This window comes from Muscardinus avellanarius, assembly GCF_963383645.1.
Source record: "Muscardinus avellanarius genome assembly, chromosome: 4".
Taxonomy (NCBI): domain Eukaryota; kingdom Metazoa; phylum Chordata; class Mammalia; order Rodentia; family Gliridae; genus Muscardinus; species Muscardinus avellanarius.
The window spans coordinates 95,901,416-95,918,854 of record NC_137789.1 but is presented as its reverse complement, the minus strand read 5'-3'; the positions used below and the strand labels follow the sequence as shown (position 1 = coordinate 95,918,854).

General features: G+C 45.2%; 1 protein-coding gene across 1 annotated transcript; it reads left to right on the top strand.

Annotated features, from left to right (window-relative positions):
- Positions 1-5,336: 5,336 nt before the first annotated feature.
- LOC308262722 (pulmonary surfactant-associated protein A-like) lies at positions 5,337-9,054 on the top strand (the record flags this gene model as incomplete). The annotated part of the gene is made up of 5 exons (XM_080695349.1): positions 5,337-5,459; positions 6,071-6,282; positions 6,505-6,624; positions 7,341-7,418; positions 8,678-9,054. The coding sequence occupies exons 2-5, from the start codon at positions 6,111-6,113 to the stop codon at positions 9,052-9,054; spliced, it is 747 nt and encodes a 248-aa protein (XP_080551475.1). The 5' UTR covers positions 5,337-5,459; positions 6,071-6,110.
- Positions 9,055-17,439: the final 8,385 nt, after the last annotated feature.

The following is a 17,439-nucleotide window of genomic DNA, read 5'->3' as shown; positions in this document are numbered from 1 at the left end:
TGTCACTCATGGGCAAAAAGCAATATGGTGAGCCAGCTTGAGAGCTGAGGGTTCCATCAGGTCCAACCTGCAGACTAGAAGGCCTCACTGAGCATGGTTCATGGCTGTGGCCACCGTGGACAGAGCATACATGCGCTGAGGTCTTTAAGAAAACATGAACAGAGGCTCTGGCTCAGGCAAGACAAGGTTTGAGCCAGGCTTCAGAACCTGCAGGTGAGTAATGGAACCTCAATTAACCCCAGTTTCTCCACCTGTTACAAGGGAGTGAAGATGGGGCCAGTCTTGAGGTGTGTCTGGGGAGGATGTGGTGACATCTAAGATCTAACTAGTGTCTGGCACCTCACAAATGCTCCGGAACAGACAGTGGCTCACATCAGAATTCTCCAGGGACATGGCACTGGCCTGGTGGCCTCTGTGGACGGACAAGGATAGGACAGGTAGTCAAAAGAGCCCTGACAAAGGAGGCACGAGGGCGAAGATTCCGTTCCCAGCAGACCAGGTCCTGAGAAAGCAGGGAAAGTAGGAGAGGATTCACAGGGAGGCTGAGAGAATTACGCCATCTCTTCCCTTATCACACACAGCACCTGGGGCACTAACAGGGAAAAAGAGAGTTGGTGTTAGTCTACACAGCCCCTTAATTGACTGCATTTTTTCATGAAGCCAGCAGAGGGCAGCACTGACCCACAGTTTCGAGTAGACAACCAGGGCTCCCTCAGGGAAGTGTGTGTCCCATGAGGGATGGTGAGTCCCAGTAAGTAATAAACTAGTGTAATAGTCCAGCCAGTGTGCCTGTGCCCAAAAGTGCTTTTTCTCCTTTGAAAGGGGAGTCTTTTCCTTAGGGACGAAGGATAGGCGCACAAATGTTATCCCAGGTAGTGTTTGTACCCAGTGTCTGTCAGCTATGAGCTAGCTGTGTTTATAATACCCATTTTACAGGTGTAAGAACTGAGACCCATTTCAGGGTCCCCATTACCAGAGGAGCAAGAGAGTCCAGGAGCATGGAGTGGAATTTAGTGTGGAGGGGGCGAGGGTATATGCACGTGCACAATCTGTCTCCCCATGATCTGCCTTGGGTGCTGAAAGCTAGCTCTTCTTCTCCTCCATAGGATTTTCTTTTTCATCTAGAGTTCCTCCTATGACCCAATTCTCCCTAACGCTCACATATTAGGGAAAGAATCTGATTTCTTATTTTTTGTGACTGACTAATCTCACTTAGCATAATGTCCTCCAGTTCCATCCATTTCCCTGAAAATGATGTAATTGAAATCGACTTTTTAATATTTCATATTAGTGAAAACATGTAGCACTTGTCTTTTTGTGTCTGGCTTCCTTAACATAATTGACCTCCGCTTTTACTCATGCCATTACAAGTGACAGGATTTCTTTCTTTGTTGTGACCGACTGGCGTTCCATTCTGTATATGCGCAATTTTTATCCATTCATCGGTGGATGGATGCTGAGGTCGCTTCATTTCTTGGCTGTTGTGAATAGTGCTACAATAAACATGGACATTCTGGTGGCTTGGACACGTTGCCTTCAGTTTCTTTGGATTCATGCCCAGTATCGGGACAGCTGGATCATCTGGTAGTTGTATATTTTATTTTCTAAGGACCCTTCACACTGGTTTGCATAATGAGTGTACTCATTTGCAGTCTCGCCAAGAGTGTGAAAAGGTCTCTTTTCTCCATATCCTCACCAGCACTTATCTTTTTGTCTTTTTTATAATAGCTATTTTTACTGTGGTGAAGCAATTATTATGGTTTTGATTTGCATTTCTCTAACAATTAGTGCTTTTTCATATATTTGTTAACCATTTGGATGTCTTCTTTTGAGAAATGTCTACTTAATCTTACTGCTCATTGGTAAATTGAGCTTTTCTGCTATTTTATTTTTGGAGTTCTATGTATCCTGAATATTAACCCTCTGTCGGATATGTAGTTTGAAAGTATCTCTTCATTCTGTTGATGTTTCCTTGGTTGTGCAGAGCTTTTTATGTTTGATGTAATTCATTGCTTCTATGTTCTCTTTTGTCTCCAGATTTTAGGGATCTTGTCCAAAAATTTCTTGTCCATTCCAATGTCCTAAAGAAGTTCCTCACTGTTTTTCTCTGGCAAGTCTTTAATCCATTTTTAAATGATTCTTTTAACTGGTAGAGGTAGAGGTCTAGCCTTATTCTTGTAACTGGTGGAGGTAGAGGTCTAGCTTTATTCTCCTGCTCTTGATGTCTCTCATTGTGTTTTATATTTCACTTCATGTATTTTCAGCTCATGGATTTTTGTTTGCTGTTTTGAAAAACTTGCTTCCACCTATCAAAGGTTTTCTATCAGAGTATTGAATCGTTTCTCTGTGTTTTTTGAAGCCTACTGAGTTTCCTTAAGCAGCTTGATTCTCCAGCTGAGAGTTTTCCCATACTGGTTACTGTCAGGCTGGCGTTGGCACTCTGTTTTGACCATTAGGTGCTGACTTTCTGAAAGCTCATAATGCGTAGTATGTGACATCATCTGGGCATTAAAGGATCCAGTATTTATTCAAGTCTTGTGGTCCATCATTGTTCCTTTCTTTCCAGAAATTCTAAGCAGGTTGCTTATTTTTTCCAAGTCTACATGCACTTCTACTATTTTAGCACTATATAGCACCCTAAGCCCAGGTTTTCTGCAAGACCACTGTTAATATATTGTCACAGTTTCAGCAGTAGATGGTGATCAAAGCCTAGGTCCCCCAAATGTACAGTTGTTATATTGTTCAGAATGAACTGAGAGAGTACGTAGAAGTGTAAGCCATTCACGAAAGCCTCTCTGAAGCTGGCCAGAGAGGCTATTACCATTAATCACTGGCCAAATTGTAATAGGAATAGATTTATCATTTTATTCTTTTTAAAATAAAATGATGTCGGGCATGTTGGTACATGCTTTAATACCAGTGCTTGGGAGGCTGAGACATGAGGATCCCACGGGTTCAAAGCCAGCCTCAGCTACTGAGTGAGGTTCTCAGAAACTTAGTGAGATCCTGTTTTCAAATAAAGTATAAAATAGGTCTGGGAGTATAGCCCATAGGTAGAAAAGCCCCTGGGTTCCACCCCCAGTACCACAAAAATAAATAAATACATAAATAAATAAAGTGATACTTATTAGGGGTACCAATTAATATATCATGTGTATATTAACTATATACAATATACAATTAATATAATGTATAATTTTGCATATGTATTATATGTAGTTAATATACATAATATGTATTTATGTATGAATGCATATGTATACACATATTTATTTAAATTGTGTGTGTGTGTGTGAGTGTGTTACTGGGGATGGAACCAAGGGGTTTCCATCTCCAGGCTACAACCCAGACCTATTTTTTATTTTTATTTTATTTAGAAATAGGGTCTTGCTAAGTTACTGAGAGCCTCACTAAGTTGCTGGGGCTGGGTTTGAACCTGTGATCCTCCTGTCTCAGCCTTGCGAGTACTGGGATTACAAGGTGCGCCAGCATGCCTGGCTTAGGTAGAGGTCTCAAAGCTGCATAGATAAATAAGTGAGCCCAAAGAGAAAGTGTAATGAGGAGTAGGATCTTCACATAGTTCCAAAATACCTTCCTACAAAATAGTTGCCAAGTAAAAAAGATGAACTTAATTGGGTAGAGAATCCTAGTGCACACCACCTTCAAGTGATCAGAGCAGACATTGTCATATTAGATAAACTGAAATTGCGCACCACCTGATAGAATGTGTTAAGAACGTGCCATCGTTGTCATAGCATTTCTTCCAAAGTTGCAGAATCTGAGTCTAACCATAAAGCGAAACATTAGGAAAAACTAAAGCAAGAGAAATTCTACATTGTAACTAAGAAAAATCTCCAAATATCATTAAGACCAAGAAGTTAGGGGAAGACAGAAGAACTGTTCCATATTTAAGGAAACTAAAGAGACATAACAAATAAATGGGGCAAATAACTGAACTGGATTCTTTTGTTATAAAAGACAATATTGGGGGTATTTGGTGAATTTTACATAAGGCCTGAAGGCTGTTTAGAGATGCTGGGTCAGGAATGATTCTCTGATTTTAATAGTTATTTTGTGCTTATATACAAAGACATCTTTGTGTGCAATACACATAAAAGTATTAGCATGATGGGTATTATGCTGGCAAACTACTCTTTGTATTATTTTCTTTTTGTGGTGCTGCGAATACCAGAGCCTCATGCATGAGAGGCGAGCACTCTGCTTCTGAGATACATACTCAGCCCTAAAATCCTAGTTGTACAGCTTTGGGCGGGGCGGGGGGGGGGAAGACATACTGTGCTTGCAACTTTTCTGTAAATTTGACATTATTTAAAGTAAGAAAAAAACAGGCTCAACAAGTTATGTAAACTTATCAGGCCATGTGGATATTAAGTGGCAGCTCCAGGCTGAAACTCAGGTGTGCTTACCTCCTAAAGTGACATGTTCCCTGCCCAGACCTGGCCCTGGACACCCCAGCTGGCCTCTGTTCCATTCTTCACCTGCAGGTGAAGCTGCTCCCCACCAACCCCAGCTCTGCCCTAGCCCTGGACCCCTCAGGGGCACTGGCAGGGCAGCTAAGGCACTCAGTGTCCAGGGGGACCCTGCCTGGCTTCCTGCCTTTAGGAGAGGGGTCTCATGAGCTGAGCTCACACTGCCTAGAAGGTCTCCATACTCCCCCAGGACTTCGAGAGTTTTCATCCACTTACAAGGAAGCATGGGAATTTTTTGTCTTGGTTCCTATGGTTACCATCTCTAGAGACTGAGATTCCCTCTTAATTAAGCAGCTTGAATAGGGGATCTCATCAGGTAAGGGTTCAGATATTATTTGGCCACTTAAAACAATCATCACTGAAGTTACCAGACATCACCCACGGCCCCAGGCAGAAACTGCTGCGCTTCTGTTCCCCTTTAGGTTCTGTCCTGTCTCCCCTGGCTGAACCTGCCAGGGCAGAGGAAGATGAAGCAGGCAGTGTATTGCCCAGGCCTCTGTTCCTGTGCCCCAAATCGTCTTCAGGCTGCAGAGGCAGAGGCTGGAGGCCTCGTGGCTCAGTGGTGAGCTCAGTCCCAGGACAGACAGTACATTCCAGCTCAAAGGCCTTGGGCCTGGCCTCTGCACTGTCTGGAACCAAACTAGAAACCAGATGGACTCCCACAGTGCCTGGGTAAAGGCTTTCATCTTTCACCACAGAAAGTTTGATAGGAAGAGCCTCGGCTGTGCAGAGGAGAATTCCCATCAACCTGGAGACTTTCTTCCACAGAATCCGTGCTCCCCTCAAGTGTTCCTCCAGCCTGAGTGCTGTGGGGAAATGTGCTATGTCAACACAGTGTGTGCTTCCTGCCTGGCCCTCCCTGGAGTGGAGGCCCTCGTGACTGGGGCCTCTCAGGGTGGGAAGGAAGCCTGGCAGCACACATCCCTATAAATGGTGCCATCCCCTCTCCACTCTGACTTGGAGGCAGAGGTCCACGAAGGCTGGAGACCGTGTGGGTGAGCTCAGCCTCATGCCCTGGGGGTTCTCCACTGGATGGGTTTCAGGCAGTTAGAATGAGCCTAAGAGCCACAGGTCTAAAGGCAAGACTGAGAAGAGGACTCCCCATCATTGGCCACTTCCGGGGGAAGGCTGTGGACCCTGGTCATTTTTGTCTATCCTCTGGTCCATAGGCCCTTAGAACCCAAAGAGAGGATAACTGAGAATGTTGAAGATGCAGTGAGTGAGTGGCCACATCCCTCCCCTCACAGCCTGGGAAGGACAGGGCGCGATTGTCTCCAGAGCACTGTAGATTCCTGAGGTTAGAGAGGGGCAGTGAGGGCCCCAGAGCCTCACAGGGAGGTGCTAACAGTAAAGGGATGAGACCCAAGCTCCTGACTCTTTAGGTCCACACTACTTCAAGCCAGAGGCATGGGACAGGTCAGAGCCTGGATGCTGCTGGGAATTTCTGTGCGTGCATAGTTTGGGTCTTCCAAGTGCTCTTGTGTGGACCTGCCTGGCCCTTGGGATCTGCTGTTCCTAAGTCCTGATCAAGCACAGTGGGGGTGGGGGGCATACCCTCACAAGTGCTGCAGATTGGCCAGGTCCTTCCCTCCTGCAGGAGAAGCAGCAGGATCAGGAGCCATGTTGCTGTGCTCTTTGACCCTCACCCTCATCCTGATGGTGGTTTCTGGCATCATGTGCAATGGGACGGAGATCTGTATTGGAAGCGCTGGTGTCCCTGGCATTCCTGGGTCCCATGGCCTGCCAGGCCGAGATGGGAGAGATGGTATCAAAGGAGACCCCGGACCTCCAGGTACTGCATGGACACTCCACCCTTAGCCAAGGGACGGGGACCTGCTTTCAGGAGGCCCACCTCTCCAGAGCCCTAGGCCAGGAGTCAGCTGGGTGGTGCATGTGGGAGTTTGCTAGGGCCCTTAGGCTGGAGTCTCTATCCAAAAAGTGCCCCTACAGTGACAGGTGGGTCAGCTCGGTTGATAGTCAAGGTCCACACACATCCGTGTCCCCCTCTTTACAGGCCCCATGGGCCCCCCGGGAGGAATGCCAGGTCTCCCTGGACGTGATGGTCTGACTGGAGCCCCTGGAGCCCCTGGAGAGCGTGGAGACAAGGGGGAGCCTGGCGAGAGGGGCCCTCCAGGTGAGTGGGAGCCGAGGGAGCCAACGGGCAGTGGGGACAGTCAGCAACATGAGGTGATGAGGGTCAATGAAGGTGGAGGCGCCCATAGCATGCCGTTAACCTAATAAGAGAGTACAAGGTTGAACAGGAAGATCAGAGGGGTCCAAGTGGTTACGGTTTGGGGGCTGACAGGTGTAGGAGTGTGTTACATGCGCTGTGACTGTTGACCAGGAGACACCTGGGTCTGCTGAGGAAAGGGGAGCAGCCTGAGGGCCAGGGAAGCCCTCCTGGGCCGAGGGTTTGGAAGCACTCTGGAAGGCGCACCATGTTATGTGGACCAAGGACCCAGATGAAGGGTGTGATTAGGAGTCCAGCATGCAGAGGGGAGCTCCAAACTCTGAGTTTTAGCAAGGCCCATCGGGATAGTGCAGAGGTAACGTGTCTCCCCTGGGTGGGGTATGGGTTCTGGAAGCCTAGAAAGCACACAGAGGTGGTCAGGCAGGCCTTCAAGATGTAACAGGACAGAAGAGCAGGAGGGGCTCGCAGGTGTAAAGCTGTGTTTAAAAACAGGCACACATGGCAGGTGGGAAACTCCACGTGGTATGGCCTGGGCAGTGAGTCACTCAGCACAGATGAAGGGCAAGGTCGCAGGTTTGCAGCTGACAAAACACCTGCTGGGCAGCAAGTGAGGATCTTAGTCTGCTCGCCCCTCATGCCGGCTGGGGGTCTCTCCACAGGGCTTCCATCTTACCTGGACGAGAAGTTCCAAATCATGTTCCAGGACTTCCAACATCAAATCCTGCAGTCAAAGGGAGGTAAGCAGACTCTCCGGGTCCCACAGGGGAGAGTTCTTCATCCTAGGCTCCAACCAACCAGAGTTTACAGACCTGAAAAACCAGTGTGGACCTGCAGGTCTTGGGGGAAGGAATGATGCTCCCTCCTCTGATGTGCTCACAGGGCCCAGCAGAGGTAGAACTGCACACGGATTTGCTTCTAGTGTCCTAGAAAGTGTGTTTGCTGCCTATCCTGCTTTCTCTTGAAACACAGTAAATTTAGTTTCTAGAAATAAGTAATTGTTAATGGATGAATGGATGGATGATAGATGAGATTGGAGAGAATAATTTATTTATTCATTTCTGTGTGTGTGTGTGTGTGTGTGTGTGTGTGTGTGTGTTGTGAGAAATTGAACCCAGGGGCATACTACCTCTGTGCTACATGCCCAGCCCTATTTTTTATTATTATTTTAAAACAGGGTCACCCTAATTTGTAGAGGGCCTCACTAAGTAGCTGAGGCTGGCTGTAATCCTGTGATCTTCCTGTTTCAGCCTCTCTAGTACTGGGATTATAGGCATGCACCACCATGCCCAGCAGAGAGAGATTTTTGTGTGTATATGTAGTATTGGGGCTTGAAGTCAGGGGCATTCTACCACCAAACTACAACACAGTCCTATTTTTTTAATTTTTATTTTGAAACAGGGTCTTGGTAGGTTGATGAGAGTCCCACTACTTGCTGAGGCTGTCCTCAGTCCTGTGATCTTCCTGTCTCAGCCTCCCAAGTACTGGGATTACAGGTGTGTACCACCACGCCCACAAGAAAGGAAATTTAAAAACTAGTATCGGCCAGGTGTGGTGGCATATGCCTGGCCAGGTGTGGTGGCACATGCCTGTATCCCCAGCACTTGGTAGACTGAGACAGGAGGATCGCAGGTTTGAGACTAGCTCCAGCAAGACCTTGTTTCAAAATAAAAAATAAAATAGAGCTGGGGGTATAGTTCAGAGGTAAAACATCCCTGGGTTCAATCCCCAGTACCACAGATGAAAGAAAAGAAGAAAGAGAGAGAGAGAGAGAGAGAGAGAGAGAGAGAGAGGAAAAAGAAGAGGAAGGAAGGAAGGAAGGAAGGAAGGAAGGAAGGAAGGAAGGAAGGAAGGAAAAGGATTGGAGGAGAAAGGGAAGACAGAGAGAGGCAGGGATGAAGAAACTAAAAAGAACCTAGCGTCAGAGAGGCTGAGCAAGCAAGATGGATGGATGGAAGAAGTAAGGTCGGTGGCCTGACCTACACGCCTCTGCTCCCAGTCCTCATCTTGCAGGGATCCATGCTGGAAGTGGGAGAGAAGATCTTCGCTACTAATGGGCAGTCGGTCAACTTCGACGCCATTAGGGAGCTGTGTGCCCGGGCAGGCGGTGGCATCGCTGCCCCGAGGAGTGCAGAGGAGAACGAGGCCATCGCAAGCATTGCGAGGAAGTTCAACATGTATGTCTACCTGGGCTTCAAAGAGGGCGACACCCCTGGAGACTTCCGCTACCTGGACGAGGCCCCCGTGAACTACACCAACTGGTACCCAGGCGAGCCCAGGGGGCGCGGCAAAGAGAAGTGCGTGGAGATGTACACGGACGGGACGTGGAACGACAAGAACTGCCTGCAGTACCGGCTGGCCGTCTGTGAGTTCTGAGCTGGCGCTCTGGCCACAGGAGACAGAGGAGCCTGCCCTCTCTGCCGTCCAGCCTCCTTCCTGTGGATCCAACACTTGGCTTCCAATGTCCATTTCAACAAAGTGCATTGTGACTATTAGAGCTAGAGGAATCTCTGGACACTTCCTTCCCCAGGTGGACCCTGATGCTCCCCCATGATCACCAATCCTTCTTGACAGTCTCCTAGGGCCCCTCCTGAGCACTGCAGCACAGCTGCCCCCGAGAGACCTCCATCCTCTTCACCTCCTCCAGGCTTTTCATTTATAAGTGGCTACCATGAGGTTCCATGACAGAGAGACCCTCTAAAATCCCACAGAGAGTGCCTGCTTCCTGGTCCCCTCTGCTCTTCCCTGCACCTCACCCCTTGCCCAGTCCCACCAAGGTTTAGCAGTTACACATGGTGGTACACATGGAGGTTACACATGGTGGTACAGATAGACTGATTACAAATGGGTGGAGCTGAGGACATTCAAGATAACCTGGCACTCTGGGCTCTCTGGGCATGCCTGGTCTCTGTGATGACTGAGAGTCAGGTGGTGTGCCAGTATGATGCTGGAGGAACTCAGCCCCACTGAGTGGCAGGTATAATCCCCTCCCTGAGTTTCAGGATGGCAGCTCAGCCTCCTGACCTATAAGCAGCCAGCATATGGCTCTAGGGAAGGACGCCTCCAAACCCAGACCTTACCCAGTCACTTCCTGCTGATGGGCCATCCCCAGCCCACTTCACACCTAAATGAGGCATTCACACCACTAACCCAGCACGGGCTCTGTTCACTTCTTTCATAAATTCATTCAATCAGGTATTTCATTAAAATCAACTGTGCACCAGGTTTCGGGCTATGGCTTGGTGTGGGTGAGGTACTCCTTTTCTCTTGAGGATATTTATTTTCCCTGAGCCTACTTCTTTATTTTTGAAATGGAGATACACTACTTGTCACTGTTAGAATTTCTCCCATCACTCCTACTACTAAAATTACTACCAAATTACTACAAAGAAAAGAGGCTGCTTACCAAGTACATACTATGTAGCAAGCACCATGGCAAGTACTTCTTGTTCTTCTTAATGAGACCTGTATTGTTTTCCGCCTTTTTCTGAGTTCACTAAATCTTAGAGAAGTCATATGTTTGGGGTATTACTACACAGAACATGTAGCAGATGCTGAATTCAAATCCAGCTACCCTGACCTAAAGCGCATGCTCATAACCTTCCCCCTCCCCAACTTGAGCTAAGTGGAGAAGACTGAAGGGCAGCAAATTATGCAAGTGTTAGCGTGAGTTTCCATTGCTTTGCCTCCAAGAAACATTCCATTTTTGTGTTTACGTAAGTCAAAGTAATTCTGGCCCTGAACCTGAATGAAAAATTTAGTCTCAGGATATGCTTTCTTCGCCTGCTGGGAAGGCCAAACTGATCTCCTCCTTCTGTTTGCACGGGGGGCGGGGGGGGAGCTACAGAAACTTCTGGGAGAACCTATGGACATCAGTGTTGTTGGTCTGCTGAAGTTACGTGGTCCATGGGTGGTGATATTATGCCTTCCACCCTCGACGCTGACACCTGGATGTTTTCTGCAGTGCAGGGTTGGGAGAGGTGCTCAGGGCACCATCTCAGGCCTCTGTGAGCCACTCCAGGCTCCCGTGCGCAAGGAATGGGACTGGCCACGCCCAGGACTCTGAGAGAACAGGCTATGACCCGTGAGGGGCCAACTGCATGTGTCTTGTCTCCAGCAGGGCCGCTCCACCTGCCCTCCCACCTCTGAACACTCGCTCTCACTCTCACTACATTTACTTCTTTTATTGAGCAAAAGGAGGTTCTAGATCAAAGCACACAAAAACACGTGGGAATGAGGGGTGCTATTTCTCATTCTTTCATGAATATTAATTTTGTCATGGTGGTGGTGTTTGAATACTGAAATTAAACCCAGAGGAATTCTACCTCTGATCTATTCTGCCAGCCCTTTTTATTGTTTTATCTTGAGATTGGGTCAAAAGACTCACTAAGTTGCCAAGGCTGGCCTGGAACCTGCGATCCTCCTGTCGCAGCCTTCCAACTAATAGGACTGCAAATGAATGTTGGTTTTTAATCTGGCCACCTTGCCATATGTGCTCAAGACACAACGTACACATTATTGAGCCTTCGCAAAGTAAAGAAAAAATATATGAAGAATTCAGATGTGGTGGCATGTGCCTGTAATCCTAGTATTTGGGAGACTAAGACAGGAGAATTGCAGGTTTTTGGCCAGCCTCAGCAACTTAGCGAGGCCTTCCACAACTTACTAAGACCTTATTTTAAAAAAAAAAAAAAAAAAGGAAAAAAGGACTGGGGTGTAGCTCAGAGGCAGAATGACTCTGGGTTCATTTCATTTCCCAGTAACACACACACACACACACACACACCATAAAGGGAAAATGCAACATATTCTCTCTTAAACTGTCTAAGCCCTCTGAAAATTGATGTATCCTCATTTCTTGTTAGGTTTATTCATTTTACAGTTTTATTTGCTATTGCTTCTAAATTATTTAAATCACATTCTTAATTATTTATTGCCAGATTGTAAGAAATTTGATTTATTTTTGTCAATTTTATACCAAACCATTTTTTAAATTCTTATTTCCCACTAGTACTTATAATTGACTCTTCTGTTTTATACCTATATGATTGCTTTTATGAATAATGGGACTTTTGCCTGTTCCTTTTGGTATTTACAATTCCTATAAAAGATTAAGTGATAACATGAGTCTCCTAAGGTGTCATGGAAACACTTCCAATATTTCACCATTGAAAATACTACTCATTAGCTGGGCATAATGGCACATGCTCGTTATTCCGGTACTTGGGAGGCTGAGACAGGAGGATCGCAGGTTTGAGGACAGCCTCAGTAAGTGAGATGCTCATCAACCTACTAAGACCCTATTTCAAAATAAGAATAAAATAGGGCTGAGGGTGTAGCTCAGAAGTAGAAGTCCCCTGGGTTCAATCTCAGACAACACACACACATGCATAACACACATGTGTACACATATACACAGAAAAGAAAAAGAAAAAAGCAAATATTGCTTATTCTAGGTTTCTGAGAGATACCTGGAATCAAGGTAGAGAAGCTGCCTCTTTTTCTTAGTTTGTTGAGATTTATTTTCATAAATGTATGTTGAACCTTATGAGATGTTTTCTGGCATCTCCTTTTGTCTGTTGACATGGTGTCGAGAGTGGGTTGACCTATTTCCCACTACTGTGGGTAGGACCTAGAGTACTCAGGTACCCAGTGCCTCCGTTTCTAAGTCTGGAGAAAAGCCCTGAGGATTCCACCACTGAACCGTGAGGAGGGGGCTGTTCAGTAGAACTGGTTCAATAATCCTCGGTCCTGCAGTCAGTATAAGGAGGACTAGAGAGGGAAAAGAAGGCTGACACTGTGGGTGGCATCTGAGCTCTCAGAGTGGAATTATTTTCTCCCTCTTCTCCCTGCAGGTTCCCCATTCTGATCTTTGCAAGTAGGGATGCTGAAATTACCTCCGTGTCCCTGATTAAGACACCTAGCACAGGGATAAGAGATCATTTTTTGTTCTAAAATTACTAAAGTGCTGACCCAAGCAGAGGGCCTTTGCTGAGTCACGTGGAAAAGGAAAAGGAAGATCGTAGGCAGGTGTGTCCTGGAGCAAAGCGATTTCCACCACTTGGGAGAGTTTCTCAAGGACTGTGTGATGCCAGTGTCACCAAAGCTACTCACGAGCACGTTGCCCCCTGAAACACAGGCGTTGCAGCAATCAGATACTGTGGCTGGAGTCTCGACTAACACGGTGCCAAGAATAGACAACATACAGCTGGAACCCCTCAGAGAGTCCCTTTCCTGGGAAGAACTGTCATTGTGACAGTGATCGTGCAAAGGGTCCCAACAATAGTCACTGTGGGCCAAGGAGCAGACTGCTTCCATGGATGCAGTCTCTTCATGGGAGTCTCTTTGTGACTCTTCATGGGAGCCGGCATTGCCCACCTCAGGCTCCACCATCCTCTCCACCCTCCACACATGCACACAGATAAGACAGCGGGCTGCTGCCCCTGGGCCCCCTTCAAGAGGCAATAGATTCAAACCTAGCAGCCACTCTATGGTTGTGGTGATGAATTAGATATCAGTTAGAGATATTAATGACAAAACTAGTGGATCCAATCATTTGTCTGGACTGTTTTATTTATTTATTTATTTATTTTTATTTTTTATTTTTGCAATACTAGAGATTGAACCCAGGGCAGGGGCATTCTACCTCCGAGCAACACCTCCAGCCCTGTTTTTTATTCTTTATTTTGAAGCAGGGTCTCGCTGAGTTGCAAAGGGCCTCACTAAGTAGCTGAGGCTGACCATGAATCTCAGTCCTCCCAATTCAGCCTCCCAAATGCTGAGATTACAAGCATGCGCTACCACTCCCAGCTTTATTCTTTATTTTATTTATTTATTTATTTTTTTGGTGGTACTGGGGTTCCTGGAAGCCCTTCTTCCTCCGGGCTACACTCCCAGACCTATTTTATATTTTTGAAACAGGGTCTCTTACGCCAGCAGGGCTGGCTTCAAACCTGCGCGATCCTCCTGTCTCCGCCTCCCAAGCGCGGGGATTACAAGCGTGCGCCACCACGCCCGGCTTTTCTTTATTTTGAAACAGGGTTTCACTAAGTTGTGGAGGGCCTCACTAAGTAGCTGAGGCTGGCCATGAACCTGCCATCCTCCTGTCTCACTTCCCAAGTACTGAGATTACAAGCATATACCACCACACCGGGCTCGGACTGTGTTTTAAATCAACCCCAGTCATCCGGTGCTGTGTGCATGTATATTCCTATTACTCAGAACTACATTATCATGTAAGGCTATAATGCACCAACAAAATAATACATATAAAAAATCAACCCCAGAAGTTTTTGCATTTCAGCATCTGGAAAGAATACATACAAGAAGTTTAAAACCACTTTTAAGAACAGGGTACTACTTTCAAGAACAGGGTAAGCTTTCGGGTTCAGGCCTATACATATCTGAATTGAGATTTTTAGCAAAATTTGTTATATTAAGTTAGTGAATTACATGGATTTTTTGTTTCGCGGGTCTGGGAATGGAACCCAGGGCATTCAACCTCTGAGCTACACCCCCTGCCCTATTTTTTATTCTTTATTTTGAAACAAGGTCTCACTAAGTTGCAGAAGGCCTCATTAAGTAGCTGAGACTGGCCATGAAGCATGATCCTCTGGTCTCAGCCTCCCGAATGCTGGGATTAAAAGTGTGTACCACTACATCTGGTTTATTAATTTATTTTTTGATGTTGAATCATCCTTGCATTCCTAGGATATGCCCTACTTGATCTGATAGCTAATATTATCATCAGAGTTACTATGTGCCAGGAACTATCCTTATATTAATTTATGCAATGCTCATTAACTCTAATTGTATAGATGCTATTTTTCTCCCCAATTACAAATAAGAATATTGAGGCACATGGAGGTTAAAGTAATTTGCCAAAGGTCATACAGCCAATTTGTGGGCTAAAAAGGTAGGAAGTCAGACTCCAGAAACTATACTATTAATCTTAATGCACTGCTAGAATTTAATAATTATTTTAATTATATTTGTATCTGCACTTATATATTATCTAAGAGTTCTTTTCTTTTGTTATGTCCTTATCCATTCTGACTTAAATGTTTATTTTTTTTAATTTTATTTTATTGGTGCACTGTATTCATACATCATAGTGGGATACAAACTTTTGTAGACATACATGCACACATCGCCCAGTCAGCCCCCACCCGATCCCCACCCCATTCTCTCCCCATCCCGCCTTCCCATGCTTGGCTTAGTGGTTGACATCTAGTATTATAGCATTTTATCCAAAATTAAAAATGATAATCTCACATAACAGTTTCATTTGTCTGATACCAAGCGTTTGATGATTTAAAGATAGCATTTCAATATTTCTTTTTGCTTTCTTTCTTACCAGAGCATATTTTTTTCTGTTTTTTTAGGTGAAACTATCATATATTTATATATTTATTTTTCAGAAAAAAATCTATCCTAATATGGAATATGAATTCTAGATACCCAAAACGATCTTGAAAAAGAACAAAGCTAGCAGATATATATTTTCTGATTTCAAACCATATAAAGCTACAATAATTGAAACAGTGTAGTACTGTTCTAAAGGCAGATATATGGACCATTGGAGTTAAATACAAGCCTAGAGCTAAATTCTTCCCTATATTGTCAAGTTATTTTTGACAAGGTTTCCACGAACATTTGGTGGTGGAAATAATAATCTTTTAACTAAATATTGTTGAAAAATAATAATTACATGGAAAAGAATAAAATTGGACCTTTACCTAATCCCATATACAAGTATTAACTCAAAATAGATAAAAGACCTAAATATAAATCTTAAGACTATAAACTTTTAGGAGAAAATCTGGGTCATAAAACCTCACAACATTGAAATTGGCAGTGATTTCTTGGATATGATTTCAATGGCACAGGCAACAGAAGAATATACAAACTCCCTAAAAAATAAAAGAAAATATTGTATATCCAAAGACAATGTAAACAGAGTTAAAAGTTACTAATAGAATTGGATAAAATATTTCCAAATGCTATATCTGAAGGTATATTAATATTCCAACTAGAAATCCTAAAAATTAACAACAATAAAGGCAAACAATACAACTTAGAGATAGGTAAAAGACTAACATAAATAATGAATCTCCACAGATAACCAATCTTAGTTGTCTGTTGGATGGAAAATCTTGTTTCTCTGGTTCTGGTGAGTGTTACCTATTTCTTCTTTGTAGTTAATCTCTTTGAGTATTTTCTCTAGCGCTGGTTTTGAAGACATAAATTCCTTCAGTTTCTGTTTGTCATGGAAGCTTCTTATTTCTCCATCTAATTTGATAGAAAGTTTTGCTGGATAGGGAATTTTTGGCTGGAAGTTGTTTTCTTTCAGAGTTTGGAATATGTTACTCCAAGCCCTTCTGGCTCTCATGACTTGGTTTGGGAAGTCTGGAGTGATTCTAATTGGTTTGCCTCTGAATGTCAGTTGGCCCTTTGTTTTTGTTGCCTTTAAGATTCTCTGCTTGGCTTCCACATTGGTCATTTTGACAATTATATGGCGTGGGGATCCTCTTCTCCGATCCTGTCTAAAGGGAGTTCTATAAGTTTCCTGGATCTGTGTATCAACCTCTTGCTCTATATTTGGAAAATTTTCTGCTATTACTTCCTTGAAGAGATTGTTGATCCCTTTGGTATCACTTTCTTTTCCCTCCTCTATTCCAATTATTCTTAGGTTAGCTCTCTTAAGATGGGCCCATATTTCTTCAATGTCAGATTCCTGCTGTTGGATATCTTTTTCTAGATTAGAAACTATGCATTCATTTTTGGATTGCTCATCTTCTAAGAGCGAGATTCTGTTCCCCATGTGGTCTAATCGGTTGTTTGTGCTTTGAATTGAGGCCTTTACTTCATTAATTGCATCCTTTATCTCTTTTTGGCTCTCTCTGAGTTCTTTTCGAAGCACCTCTATTATTTCTACAGTTATTTTCCTAATTTGATCTTCTAGAAATCTCTGATTTTCTGTTTTATCAGGTTCTGATGTTGTGGGGTTGTGCACATTCATTGCTCCAGTGTTATTCCTCTTTCCCATGATTTCGGAGGTTTGTGCCTTCTCTGGGTTCTTCCCTTGGGTCACTATGGCTTCACTTAAGGTGCTCTGGGTCTCGAGTCTGTATTATCTCAGACCCCACTACTCCTTTACTGGGTTGTATCACAGAGTCTCCGACCCAGGGAGTCGATAGAGGCTGCTTTAAAGTATGGGGGGTGCCAGGTTGCACGTTCTCCTATGGTGTGATATCTCTGCCACCACCACTCCCTCACTGGGTCAAGTCCCAGGAGGCCCAATACTGCGATTTCTCCTCTGTGGCCCGCAATTTGACTCACTGTTCTTGAGTACGCAGATGTAGCTGTACTGGACTCGGTGAATTCACTGCTGCTGCCGCCGCCGGTGGCAATATGGCGCCTCTGCCATGCCCTCGGCCATGAGGCTGGCGTATTTTTTCTTCTTTGGTTTTGATTTCCACTCTGAATCCCTGCAGCGTGTGCTGAGCTCAGCCACTGGGAGCTTTAAATGCTGTCTGCGCCGAAAGATCCCGCCTGGCTGTTCCGCAGCGGCTCTCCTGGCTTGCTGTAGCCGTCCGTTGAGTTCGCCGCTGCCGCCGGCAGTATGGCGCTGCTGCCGCGTCCTCGGGCGCGTGTGTCTCCTCTGTGGCCCTGAGCTCTGTTCTCAGTCCACTTTCTCTCTGGAGCCTGGTGGTTTTTTTTGTTTTTCTGGTGATGGTGTTTTCTGGCTATGAAAGGCGC